The sequence below is a fragment of the Grammomys surdaster genome, unplaced genomic scaffold (genome assembly GCF_004785775.1).
Source record: "Grammomys surdaster isolate TR1022 unplaced genomic scaffold, NIH_TR_1.0 174, whole genome shotgun sequence".
NCBI lineage: Eukaryota > Metazoa > Chordata > Mammalia > Rodentia > Muridae > Grammomys > Grammomys surdaster.
In genome coordinates this window covers 2,505,474-2,519,544 of record NW_021604622.1, presented here as the reverse complement: position 1 = coordinate 2,519,544, position 14,071 = coordinate 2,505,474, and the positions used below count along the sequence as shown (strand labels likewise).

The 14,071-nt window shown below is 43.0% G+C and overlaps 1 protein-coding gene across 2 annotated transcripts in view; it reads right to left on the bottom strand.

Annotated features, from left to right (window-relative positions):
- Rictor (RPTOR independent companion of MTOR complex 2) overlaps positions 1-12,602 on the bottom strand; it is a 100,493-nt gene extending 87,891 nt beyond the window's left edge. For both annotated transcript variants that reach the window (XM_028767555.1, XM_028767557.1), the window contains exons 1-2: positions 12,548-12,602; positions 12,336-12,383 (exon numbers count right to left, since the gene is read on the bottom strand). In XM_028767555.1, coding sequence (XP_028623388.1) covers positions 12,336-12,383; positions 12,548-12,596 — 97 coding nt within the window. In that variant the 5' untranslated portion in view covers positions 12,597-12,602. The remainder of the gene's footprint in view (positions 1-12,335; positions 12,384-12,547) is intronic.
- Positions 12,603-14,071: the final 1,469 nt, after the last annotated feature.

Below are 14,071 nucleotides of genomic sequence, written 5' to 3'. Positions count from 1 at the left end.
TCTGTAAAGGATCATAAAATCACACTCCAAAATATGTCATTTTAGACTTGGACAAGAGCATCTGATAGGCAACAAACTAGCGAAGGATTTTCTCTGATGTCTGCCTCATCAGAGCACACATGCAACCACCCTTCAGGCAGCTCCTGGAGGGCCAGAACAGTGGACTACAATAACAAGCAGGAAGGAAAACCAACACTGACACCACCACACTCAGAACCAGAAAAACTTGGAATCAAGCTACTTTCTGTCCCTCAGGACCACTGCCTCCCTCCCCCGTAAGGATGCACTCTACTCTAAAACTATACCAGTACCATCCCCTAACCCTACAACCCCGTCCACCTTGGATAGGGTACATAAACTTCGACACCTTACTAGGGACTAATCTCTAGGAATACTATTCTTGTAAGAATCTGTATGCCTTTCTCCCTGGTAATCTGTCGATTGTCAAGTTTGTTTTTTAACTTTTAAGACAGGGTCTTCAGGCTAGCCTAGAATCTGCCCTGTGAACTAGGTTGCCCTAGAGCTCACAGATCCATGCCTGTCTCTGCCTCTCAAGTGCTGGGATTAAAAGTGTATACCATCATGTCAGACTGTGTGTTTATTTTAGAACACTGAGTTATTGAACCACTCAAAGGGGGAAAAAAGGCTCTCTGCCCCTACATACTCAAAATAAATACCATGAACAAGTGTATTTACTTACTACTGATCATGTGTTCTTGAGATTTGTCTTAGTGTCTGTTTTAATGCTGTGAAAAGACACCATGACCAAGGTAACTCTTCAATTGAGAACTTGCTTATAGTTTTGGAGGTTTAGTCTATTATCACCTCCACAGGCAGGTGGGGATGGGGGGGGGGGGAGCCGGAAGGGATGACACCAGACAGATTGGACCAGGCAGGGGCCTTTGAAACCTCAGAGCCCATTCTCAATGACACACTTTCTCCAACAAGGCCACACCTCCTAACCCTTCTAATCCTTTCAAACAGCATCACTTCCTGGTGACTAGCTTTCAATATATGAGCCTATCCAGGCCAATCTTATTCAAACCACCACAGCATCAGGCCCCCTTTATTCTTTGTAATTACTTTTCTTACTTTACATATAATAACATAGAAAGTCCAGTTTTATAAGTTCACCATTCAAAGTGAATGCTGGAAAAACTTAAGCAGCTAAATACATTAACAGCTGTAGTGTCGAGTGACCAAAGAAATGAAGCAACACACAGGAAACCAAAGGAGCAGCAGGTGTGTCACAGCACTGAAAATGAACTCTTTCCCCAGCCCAAACAAAAAGTGACATTCATAATGATGGAACGGTTAAGGAGAAAGGAGGAAAGCTGAACTATAATTTACTCCTAAGTGCTCCAAATCCATGCTCTGCCAGTGTTAGGATCTATCTTCTACTGTACTTGGTATTAATTTGAGAAAGACAGTAAAAAGCTAAACTCATTCGATTTGGCATTAAGAAACAATAAAAGTGCTTGAATATCATTTGTCTCTCAATACCCATATGACCTTTTAGCCGGTTATGCCCTGGGACAAGAAAATAAGACAATGACCTTATATCCAAGCAGGCAGGAATGAAGCAGAAGACACAGCAAAGGTCAAGAAGGAAGCAGCTCTGTCTGTGGACATGACTGTTTACAAGTGGTTTGTTCTCCTCAACCTGTTTAGCATCCTCTAAGCCTTCTTCCCTCCAGTGATCTCCTGGCTCCATCATGTTGACAAGTCCTCTCCTTCAAGTGTGAGGGTCTGCATGATCTGATAGCTGTCACTGCTTACAGGAAGGGGAATGTCTGGGAAATCTACAGACTTTTTAACAACCTCTGTTTTTCTAGTGTCGTTCATATCCTTAGTGACCTTGTTTCATCAGAGCTCTTTATAGTTCATGGCTTTTCTGTGAATGTTTCTCTCATACACTGACTGTCAATTATTCACAAAGCCTGCAGAGAGTGAGAGAGTGAGAGAGTGAGAGAGTGAGAGAGGGAGAGGGAGAGGGAGAGGGAGAGGGAGAGGGAGAGGGACTGACTGACTGAGACTACAAATGTAACTAGAAATGTTACCTAGGTAGATATCTAGGAAGAATAGTAAAACTTTCATATTTATTCATGAATTAATGGGTTAAAGTTTCATCTTCTTAAAAATTTGCTTTTTTATCTTACGTGTATAAGTGTTTTGCCTATATGTATGTGCATGTACTGTGTGTGTGTGGGGGGGTGCCTGCACAGGCAAGAAAAGTGTCACATCCCCTGGACACTCGAGTTATGGGCAGCAGTGAGCTGTTGTGTGGGGGTGAAGAACTAAGCTTGGAGTCCTTCGCAGGAGTGGCCAGTGCTCTTCACCACTGAACCCCTCTCCACCTTCCTTGTTTTGCAATTCCTTTTCTGTGTTTCACTTTGCTGATACGTTTCCTCTCATCAGTTCATAATGGTTCTAGCATTTAACCTACATATCACGACTAGATGGCATTATATAAGAAATGTATACCTTAGAAAACTGTGAGGTGAAGTAAGTATGAATGAACATGTGTCTACTGTCATTAACATAAGCATGCTTTAGAAAAACAGATTGGGCTCAGCAGTCGATAGCCTACTATGAACAAGGCCCTGGGTTCAAGTTCCAATACTGTAAAAACTAAATAAACATTAAGTTCATATATAAAACATACCTTCCCCCAATCTAGGCATTATATTTCATGGTAATATATGTATTTGTTTACAATATAAAGCTGGGTAGTGGCGCATATATTCCAGCACTTTGGACACTTAGAAGTCTAAGTTTGAGGTTAGCTCCTATCTCAAAATAATAAAAAGCAATTATACATTTTCCGTGTGGAATTTTTCTAATATGAAAACAGAATTTTTAAAAAATGAAACTAGGAAAAGAAACAATAACAAAATCAACTGTCACTGTTTTAAACCCAGGCTCTCAACATCTTTTTATTTTCTTCTGAAAATCCAAAAGCTTTTCCTTTTTTCAAGTAATTTTTCTCTTTTTGTTAGGGAAAGAACAAGGCTGAAACCTAATAAACAGTTAACTCCAAATTCTCCTATTGAAAAAAGGCAAAGGACAAAGGCGGGGGGCGGTATATACAGAGTATCCACCATTTAAATGCTAACATGAGCTTAAATTTAATTCATCAACAATAACTAAAACTGGAATTCCATACAACAAATAAAACTTCTTAAGCACACACCTGATTTGCTTTGTACAAGCCTGTGTCATTTAAAACACCACCAGTCTAGTAATGAAACCATAGGCCATTCATTCTAAGCAAACAGAGAATCAAACAGTTCCAGTATTCCAACACTGCATCCCCAGAGACAAACATGATTAACAAAACCACCTCTTACAACACACATGTGGGATACTAAGGACTACAGTACTCCACTGTCCCTTGGCCACACACAGAAACACAGTACAGTGGTGGAGCTCACATCGCCCACAATATGTTTCCCCAACTTAAGCTTCTCTCCAATCGGCTCTGACTTTGTTTCTCCCTATCTCCACTAGCAGGAGGCAGGTGGTGGGCACTGTACAATGTTGGGGAGCACATTAGAGGTTTATGAGTGGAAAAAAACCAGGGCAATTAAAAGTTTTAATACACCAGGGATGAACCAAGTATGGAAATAATTAGCACTACTATTTCAAGATGTGATTTTCTAGATCTATGTAACTGCTTTAAATGTGGGCATGTATGTATTTTTTTCAGCAGTTACATATCCTTTTCTCTGGCAAACTGTTCCTTTTAAGTAACTAAGTGACTTGGCAACCTCCTCTGTTTACAGCTCCTGTGCCTCTTCACTCTTTATTCATTATGAGAAACACATGAAGCTGCACTCAATTCAGAGCAAGGTCACTAACATCTCTACAAGTAACAGTCCACATCTGCTTCTGCCACCTTGCTACAGCCGTCATTTCACCAGTCCACAGGAGTGAGCAGGATCTCTGGACGTAAGCAAACACTGAGTTTTCAAGAGAAATGTTTTGTACATGAACTCTTTTACCAATTATGTGTGTTAAGGGTATATGTATATGCACATGCTATATAATGTGTGTTAACAGCAAGCACACGTGTAGAGACCAAAGGACAGATTGCTGGAGTCAGTCTACTGCTGGCTTCGTGTGTCACTGGGCTTGTCAGCAAGTTAAGTCCCTTCCATTCACTGAGTCGTCTCGCCAACCCTTCAGGATATTCATTTCAAGTTATCTATCTCATCAGTAGGTCATATGCTTTCATCTTGAGATGAAAAAATAGTCATTTCAGCATAGAAAATAACAAAAGTATTAGCCACTCCACTTTAGTCCGTTCCCAGGTTGCATCTATTCAGAATTAAGTTTTCTAAAGTTACAGGACCCCTTCAGCTTGCATGGTACCTCCTGTCAGGAACGTGTTAATGAGGAGGAAGGTCACATGCCCTACACAGTGACAGAAGAATCACTTATGACTGAGCTTGAGATGTGGACAATTACATACGTGTTGACCAGAGTGTGCAATTACTTCACAGTAGGCTTCAAATCTCACAGTCCAGTCCAGCAGCACTTCCTATCAAAGGTCAAACAAACCCAAACCTAAACTAAACTTAGTCTTCAACATTTCAAAGGGAAAACACTTGCCACTGACTTCTTCCCCATACTATCTTAACACTGAATGACTTGCTAGTAAGATGTTTGCTCCTAAATTTAGGTTTTGATTTTTAAAACTGCCTCAGGCCTCCTCTGGTGGCATGTACTGACATCAAGAAAACACACTATATATCCTAATCCTTTAGTATACAGGAGTTAAAAATGGAACTAATTTATGACAAGTCTTTAAAATCTAAGCTAATTTGGGTTTAAAAGCCTTTTTAACATATTTGCTATTATATTTACCTGGCTCCTTAACCAGAGTATGTTTAAGGCATTAGCATATCCTCAATGTTATTTTATATCGATCTCAATTACTAGGTACACAGAACAGTGCATGAGTCTAGATGGAAGACTGGAACAGGGGCATGAAGGAGGACTCACATTTGGAGTCTCCGTCAACCCCATTACTTGAACATATAAATGTTAGTTTTAGCTGGTACGCGTAATTATTTCCCATTTACTGTGGAATCTGCTTAATTCTATATGCCATTCATTGTACAGGGGGCAATTCTGTTACACTGACAGAAGGTACAATGATATCAAAACAATGGATCATCCAAAAAGCTTAACAGTTTCCTCTCAATCACTTATATATCAGTTATTTACTAAACATTTTAACCTGTTCCTTTCCCTTCATTATTCTGATAGCATTTGCTTAGAAAATAAAAATACAAAAAACAAATGAACAAAACACTACTGAAGGGAAAGAGAAGAACATGCAACCTGCCTGAGTGACACATACAGTACGTATTAGGATCCCACACTACCGCCCTCCCAGCACCAGCTTTCTGAGCGCAGGAGAAAGCAGGAGAGAGCCAACTAATGAGAGAAGCACAGGCAGGCAAAGCACTCTCCTGCTGGCCTCACTGTGCTTTTCACAGCCCTATTTTCTGGAGGAGGAGACCAAGGTAGCAAGTCTCAGCAGATGGATCACTTGACTGAAACTTACATTTAAAGTGCTATGAACCAATATCACTCCAACACATACTCATTATTTATGGGAATATTTCTCACCATGATTTTAACAAGGTTCCAAATGGTTCCTTTTAACCTTTCCACAGCCAGTGGTGATTATCTGAGAATCACAAAGACAGAAGGTGAAAGTGCTGTGTGCACAAAGCATTGTGCATCCTAGAGGTAAGGCAGCTGAAGCCCAGAGGGTAAACAACAGCCTGCCAAAGTCACTCTCACTCTAAGAGTAGAACTCAATTCCACAGACCCCACCTCCACACTACAGCTTCCAGCCCCTCCAACTAAACACTTCTCAGACTACAACCTTCACCACCTTCACCACTTTCATCTGTCAGCCTTTCTTCTTAAGGATCCTAGCCACGTGTGCAGTCTCTCTTCTTGGAATGCTCAAATCTTTAACTGTCCATGGAATTGCTGAGGACATAATTCAGCAGTGAACATGTTTAGCATGTGTAAGGTCCTATACTCACCCTTAACACACACAAGTCTATCTCTGTCTCGCTCTCAACAACCTATACAAAACAATACTCGAATCATAAATTCGGAGGAACAACTACTGCACATCCACTCTATTTAGTATTACTTTTCCATCCGGCTGGGGGTATCAACCACACGCCATTCAGAACCCCACACTGAAGTCCCAATCCCAATCGTAGTCTCTATTTTACAGCACTATCACTTTGGTTCTATTCTCTTTAATACTCTACTACTCTTTTGCTCACTTCTTTCTCCATCCTTTCATTCAAAACATCGATTCAGGGCTTAGGAACAAGCTCAATAATAGACTTCTTGATAAGCATGAGAGAAGACCTTCAGCTCTATCCCTTAACCTTAAAGAATTACCGTTTGTTTTTCTTTTTTTTTTTAATAAAGAGTACTGAGACTACATTCCTAGGTAAAGGAACAACTGCATTAAGTAAACATAAAATGACATGCCACACTTCAAAAACAGCATTTTTCTCTGACTCGAGCACTTGCTCTCAAACAGGAACATAGCTTCCAAGGAGAACAAAGAGGAGTGGAGGAAGAGTCAGTGCTTTAGACCTATGATCCGTGTTCTGTGTATGAAAAAGTGCGCTACACACATGAGCTATGCAAACAGGCAAATACATCCTGACTGCTACAGCTGTAGTAGCACAAGAGAAAATGCATAAATAAATTATAAAAAGGCCTTGGATGCCAAGCTAAGGAATTTGGACTTTATACTGTAAGCAAAAGCAAGCCTTGTTTTGCTGCTGTTTATTTTCAAGTGAATGGCAAGATCAAATCTGGATTTACAAGAAAATGATCCTGGTAGCGGTACAGCAGGAATGGAAAAAAAAAAGGTAAAAACAGAAATAAAGTCTTTTTTGTTACTCCACAGGGATAATGAGAACTTGAATGAACACCAACAATGATGGGAACAGACTACCAATGAGATGCTTCAGAGGCCACTTGCAGTAGTTTATCAACAGGACTAAGCAGATAAAGAACAAGTCTGGAGTTTGAACAACAGACGATACCAATAGTACCTAGAAAGCAGAAAGTAGATAAGCTTTCAGGTGCCACGTTTTGCACACTCTAACTTTAGGATGATTAGATGAATGGCATTCTCTGGCCTTATGACACTGAAGTATAGCTCTCTCTAAGTCTCGACGCTTTAGAATTTCAAAGCTTTTCTTCTTTGAAATGGAGTAAGTATAGCAAATAGTTGGTGAAAATTGAGATAATTTAGTGCCTGAACACTATATAGTAATCACAGAAAAAGTAGAATGTAAAACTTCAAATGGCAGTGAGTTTCATGAGCGGCTGTTCCCATCAATTAAGACAGCATTTTCACTACAGGGAGAGAGCCATGGGAGAGAAGGGAGCTGCAGAATACTTACCTGCCTAAAGCCTTCAGAAGTCCTCCTTCTAATCTTTATCTCTTTCTACTCTGTTTTGACCTGAGCCCACTCTAGTAACCCATCCATAAGGATACAGCAAATATTTGCTATTCAAGTGGAAATGGAGCCAACAGGAAGGAAGAAACTAAAGTAAAGAGTTGTATAAAGACTCTTGAAGGCACTCTTATTGGGAGTAGAGGCACTACTGGAGAGGAACTGCTTTACACCCTGACTCTAGCAAGGGAAGTCAAGTCTGACTTAATTAGGAATTCGGAATTCAGGTCTCTCAGCCTTCTTAATAAAGAAAAGAAAGAAGCTGGGTGTGCTAGCACATGCTTGTAATCTCAGCACTGAGGCCAAAGCAGGAGGATCACTCCAACCCGTGCCACACAGTCAGTACCCGGCCAGCTAGGAACTCACAGCAAGATTGTCTCCAAAATGAGATACAGACAGAAAAGTTACCAAAACATAAAATTCAGTTTTCAATGGGAGAAAGCAAATCAGCTGATTTCCTCATTCTAAAGTATCTTTGACTCCACTTCTGTAGCTCAAGCCCTGATCTAACCCTCCATCATTTCTCTGAGGATAGCAGACAGCTTCTACACAGCTCCTCCATGCACCGACTTTCCCTTTCCAAAGTGTGCTCTATTCTCCAGGCACCCACACCTCCTTCCACGGAGCCACAGCTTCCCCCCGCCCCCCGACGTGTAGGCCCTTTCAGAGGCTTCTCTGATCACCAATGCACCAGACGGTCACATTCTCCTCTGGCTGCTGCTGCACAAGTCTGTCCCTCCAACAGTCTGATTACTTACTGTTTCACACCACAATTTCTCTATTCAGCTCCAATACAATCTTTAAAAGGAACAACATCTTTCTTGGTCCTACTCCTCCTGCATTTAAATCAGTTTCTGATACGTAATAGATTTCTCTCAGTGTTTGTTTGGTTTAACTGAAGTGAGCAATTAAACAACTAAGGGAAATTAGAAAACAAAAAAAATGCTCAGATTTACACGATTTCAGATAACCATCCTGCCTTTCTAAATACTGAACACCACGCTGAACCATCAATACTTCAGTCTAACCCAACAGACTGCATTCCAATAAATATCTAATACAGAAGTGTCCGTTTTCAGGGAAGACACTTCTATACTAATAGGCAGGGGCTTACCCTGAGAGATTACTGTGTCTTTCAACCCTAAGTCAACAGGACCAGAAAGGGATGCACTATTTAAATGTTGGGTTTTTTTTTAAAAAAAAAAGGAAAAAAGAAAAGGTCCATGCTTGCTATGGAAGGAGCTAAAGGAAGCATTTGGGTGTTTGTACTTTGTTTTAAAAAAAACATTTTGGTGTGAAATATAGGGAGTATTTAATGGTGTCAGAAGCAAACTGGCGACTTTCACAAATTAAGTAGAGTAGGCTTCTGAACAAAACTGAAAGCAAGAATTACTAATAAATTAACTTTAAGATTTACTAAATGGGTCAAAATTAATCTGTCAATAATTTTTAATACAAGGATTCTGTATGAGCCACAGCAATAACACCAGTACCAAAACCAAAGCCCCCAAACCCTCCTGGGCCTCAGGAGAATCAGAATACAAGTCACTCATCATAACTAAAAACTTTCTGGTGTTAGGGAAAACAATTCTAAGGCTCACAAAATGTAATATCATATCTTACCCTAAGTACATACAACAAACAGTACTTTTGGTTAAACTTAGTTGTTTGGTGTTTTTTGTTTGTTTGTTTTTTGTTTTTTTTGAGACAGGTCTCAAAGAGCCCAGACTGGCCTCCAATTCCCAGTCCTGTCTCAACCTCCTAAGTGCCAGTACTAGCAAAAACATGTTATCACTAAATACTCCATTTCAGATATACCTGATAAATAAAGTAGAGCATCTTAAAAACGAAGTCTAATTCCTTGAATACATGTGTAATAGTCAAAACAATAATTTGGGACTTGGGGAAATTGCTCAGTCAGAGAAGTGCTCTGCCAGAGAAGTGCTTGCTGAAAGTTTGAGGCCCCGAGTTCAAAACCCAGAGCCCGTGTAAAAAGGCTGGGTGTGGTGGCATACAGTTTGATCCCAGCACTGAGGACCCAAGGACAAGCAGATCTCTCTGTTTACTGGCCAGCCAGTCTAGCCTAATTGATAAGGTCCAGGCCACTGGGTCGTTTCTGTCCCAACAGGGTATTGCTCCTGACACCCTAGGCTGTCCTCTGGCTTCTATACACACATGCACACATGTGCTTCTGCACCTGCACACATACATGCACATACCATCACCTGACATACTTCGTAAGCTATGATTTAAAGATTCCAACTTCCCAGTGCAGGGAAGCAACCAACACTAAATATTGCTTATAAATGCTAAGACAATTTATACTGAGTAGTTAAGAACTACCTTCCTTTACCTTTCACATTCTTACTAATACTTTGAAGTTATTTTTTTTTTCAAGTTGGAGAAACCAGGAGGTAAGCAAGGTCAAATAACTTGTCCCAAGTCCCCCAACTACTGTTGTCCTTGAGATTACAATGCAGAACTATCCGAATACTATCTGACTTTACAGTCAGTGCTCTGATATGCATGGGTGTCTCCTTTACAGATCACTATGACCACAGTTGTCCACCTACACAGCAGACTTCACAAAACAATCTGCGTGAGAGCAAACACTGCCTTAGCATGAAGTGAAACAAAACTTTGGTTGCTCACACTTTATCTTTTTCCCCATTGTAATCTAATCTACAAGCAGCTGCAACCCAGACTGCTTCATGGGTCTCAAATCATTACTAAAGTTCAATTCCTCATGAACTTTCTTCATGTGTGATCCACAAGCCTTCAAACAATGAAATGTTTGTTAAAATAACACTTTCTCTAATCAAGTGTTCCACTATATATGAATCTAACGCCTAACCTGTTTCCCGCTAAACTTCCTATGATGGAGTTATCATGTAACTTCTCTTTGTTGAAGATTACTTTTGCAATCAGGTCAACTGGCTGTGAATACTTATTTGGAACGCTAGTACATTTTATCGGGACAAGTAAAACTAACATTTTCTAAGCATTTTATATAACCCCCAGAAACAGCTAACTATATGACATAGGCATTTACTTAAAGTCTCAGAGAATAGATTATTTTCAATCATACCCATAGATTTGTCTTCCTGAGTTAATATTGAAGTGAAGCAAGTTTCAAATAACCTTGTATACAAGCTTTTCTACAATCCCAAATTCTGACCACCACCACAGAAATATATGAAGATTAACAAAACCACATACTATACAATTCATTTCCAATCCCATATCTGAACAGGTTTGTACTGTAGGTACTAGGCACAAGTTTACCAAGTGGTCTCTTCACACAATTGTTTGGATACAAATTAAATCACTGACCAACTCCATGGTTAGAAAAGCACAATGCTAAGTCACAGGTCTGTATTATGATATTCAGACTGCATATTGGAAAATCTACTTTGTATATTTTTTATGTATATATTAAGTTTACAAATTTGCAAAAAAAAAAAGTCAAAAGCTTGACCTTTTTCTATACTGATTCTGAAACCTAGTTAATAAAAAAAGTTCCAAATCACTGATTTAACTGCCATTTCTAGGACTTAAACAACACTGTACTGTATCTTTAAAAAGTTTCACCCTTTGAAAGGGCTAGTTTACTCAAAACAACTTCCTAAACTATCAGAACCAAATACTAAATAACAAATATGTGCTCATGTAACTAAATCAAAACTAGTTTTTCAGTCTACACTGAAGGAACCTTTTTTTTTTTTTTTTTTTTTACACAGAAGGATTCTTACAATACAAAAACTGAAACGGAACTGAGACTGAATTATGCTGTCAATACAGAGATGAGTTTCCCAAACCTCACATCCACCAAACACTTTATATGACGGTCACTACATACAGGGTGGGGGGAAAACAACAAATTTATGTCATATAAAATGTTTACGACTCTTTTCTTTTAACGTCCTAAGGTGTTTCACGGATCTCAAAAAGTGATTCCACACAGCGGAACTAGTTACGCTCAACTCTAGCCCTGTGGAGTATGGCCGTCGGAATCTGTCGACCAACTCCTGTTTATGGAGGAAGAGAAAAGAATCGCGCATAGAACTACGAAAGCTTCGGCGAGATACGGTGGAATCAACACCAGTCTGGTGACCGAAGAAAGAAAATACCGATCGATCGTGCGGCGGGATACGGTTCTTAAAAACTACACGCCGGGCTTGCCCCGCCGAGAAGGTGTAAACAAACCCCATCTCCACTGCAGAGCAGACATTAGGTACACAATGAACCTGCGGCAGGGTGAGGGGGCGGTAGAGCCAACTCCAGCCCCAGCGGGCCCGGGAGAGGGAGACGCGGCATAAACCGGACACTTAGCATTAACCACGGGCTCTCGATCTCACCGCCGAGTTCGTTCTCAAAGCTGCGGGGCCCCCAGAAGACCGCGCCGACAGAGGAGAGCAGTCACGCAGTCAGCAAGAAGCCGGCGGGTCCAGCATCTGCTCCGGGGGACCCGGGAGGGCAGGATGTGGTCGCTCTTCCCACAAACATCCTCCAGTAACCTAAATAACAACCTCTACCTCCCCGCCCCGGCCACGGCCGCCCCCGGGATTCGGGGACCCGGGAGCGGGCATCCGCAGAGCCCCGGGTCCCTGGCTGCACCGAGGTCTCCGTCCCGCGCTCCCACAGACGCCCGAGGCCCGGAGGGCTCAGCCCGGGGGAACGGGCGCGGGGCAGGGGGATGGGCGCGGGCTCGGCCCCTCGCTGCCCCGCGGCTCGCGTGCCTGCTCTCCCCAGCCCCGGGCCTCCGCCCCGTCCCGCTCCCGTCCCGCGCCTCCCCTGCGGCCGCGTCGCCCGCGTTACCTCGGGTCAGATCGAGCGGGACGTTCTCCTCGCCGCTGTCATTCCGCCCTGTGCGAAACAGACACACAACCCCAGTTAGAAACCATCGCAGGCCGGTCGGCGCCCGATGCCCGGCTCGCTTCCCCCAACCTCAGGCCCGGAGCAAAGGCGAGCGCCGCGGCGGGCGGCGGGCACCGGGTAAGGAGAGCGAGGGCGGCCAGCGGGGGTTTTACCTCGTATTCGGAGGTTCTTCAGAGAGCGGCCGCGGCCGATCGCCGCCATATTGACGGGTTTCAGTCACAACACCGGAAACCTCGCCCGATCGCGCGAGAACCCCTTCCCCTCCCCGCGCGCCGTTCCCGCCCCCCGCGGCAAAGCGCCCCCGCCCCTCGGCACGGAGGCTCGCCCGCGGGCGCGGAGCAACGCGGCGCCAACCCGGGGTGGGATGCGACCCCGGCGCGCGGACACGGGCAGGGCGTCGGAGCGCAGGCGTGGTGGGAGGCGCCGTTCCCACGGGGGATTCCCATTGATGTGGCCCAGGACTCGGGCGCGCGCGCGGCGGAGGCCGGGGATGCGGGCGGGCCACCTGCTGGACCGCCCCGCTGCACTCCCCCCTCACTCCGCTTCCTTACTCATCGGCTAAAATTATTATGATGATTTTATTATTAAAAGAGAGGGTGGGGTCGGGGAAAGGCGCACAGCGTTACAGTTAGGAATGTCGCTTTGATCCTTTTCCCAGAACCGCGGTGCTCCGAGTGAACACGTTAACAAAGTTTGTTTTCCACCCACGCTCTGACCATTGCGCTAAGCGGCTTCGCGCTCGATCTTAGGCAAAGGCGCTCGCCGCCGAGAGCGGGCGGCAGGGCGGACGTTTGCTTTCGGTCCGCCTGGCATCGGACGTGCAAGGAGTGCAGAAGACGGCGTGCAGGGCGCTCGCCCCAGCGCGGGACTCTTCCCCGGCGCGCGCCGGCGCCTGGAGGCCCCGGACAGGGTTTCTTCTCCTCTCGGAGCCCAGGGAGGAGGCTGGGCGCTTCAGACTGGCTTTCTGTTGCTCCTACATCACTGGCTAATGCATGATTAAAAATCGATGTTTTTAATGCATGCAAGTAACAAGGAGTAGTTTACGGGTTTATTACGTACTTGTTTGGCCCTTCACCCAGCAACTCTCTTAAACTAGATTACTTTATGAGAGGGTATTTTGTTCCTCCAATTCCTCACCGCTCTATTCCAGACTTAAAAGTAAGTCAAACGTGGAGATCTTGCCTTAATCACTTCGTTTTTAGTGTAGACGTCAAAAACAAATATATGTTGGCGTAAACCTTCAGCTTCTTTTGTTCTAATAATATTCTAAATAATAATAATGATGATGTTCTCAATTTTAATAAAGCAAACCAAAACCTCTCTAAAACCACAAAGAAAAATAAAAAATGTTAGAAAGACTCCCCTTGTTAACAGTGAAGAATTGCAAACTTAAAAGCCCAGAGGTGGAAATTATGCAAATGTAGTAGTCATTTAAAATGACTTTGCTGATCTAGTATATTAACAGATAACAGAGTGATATTAAGTAAACAATTATAAATTTCCTTTGTTCATAAATGCTCGAAATGCATATAAAATTCAAAGGATCCATTATAAAATACTTTTACAAGCATGTATGTAGGGGGAAAAAATCCAAGATGTGTATCTGAATGTAAACTGCTATTCCCTTTTCAATGGTGGGGTCACGCCTGGATTTTTTGTTCTTGCTTGGGTCTCCT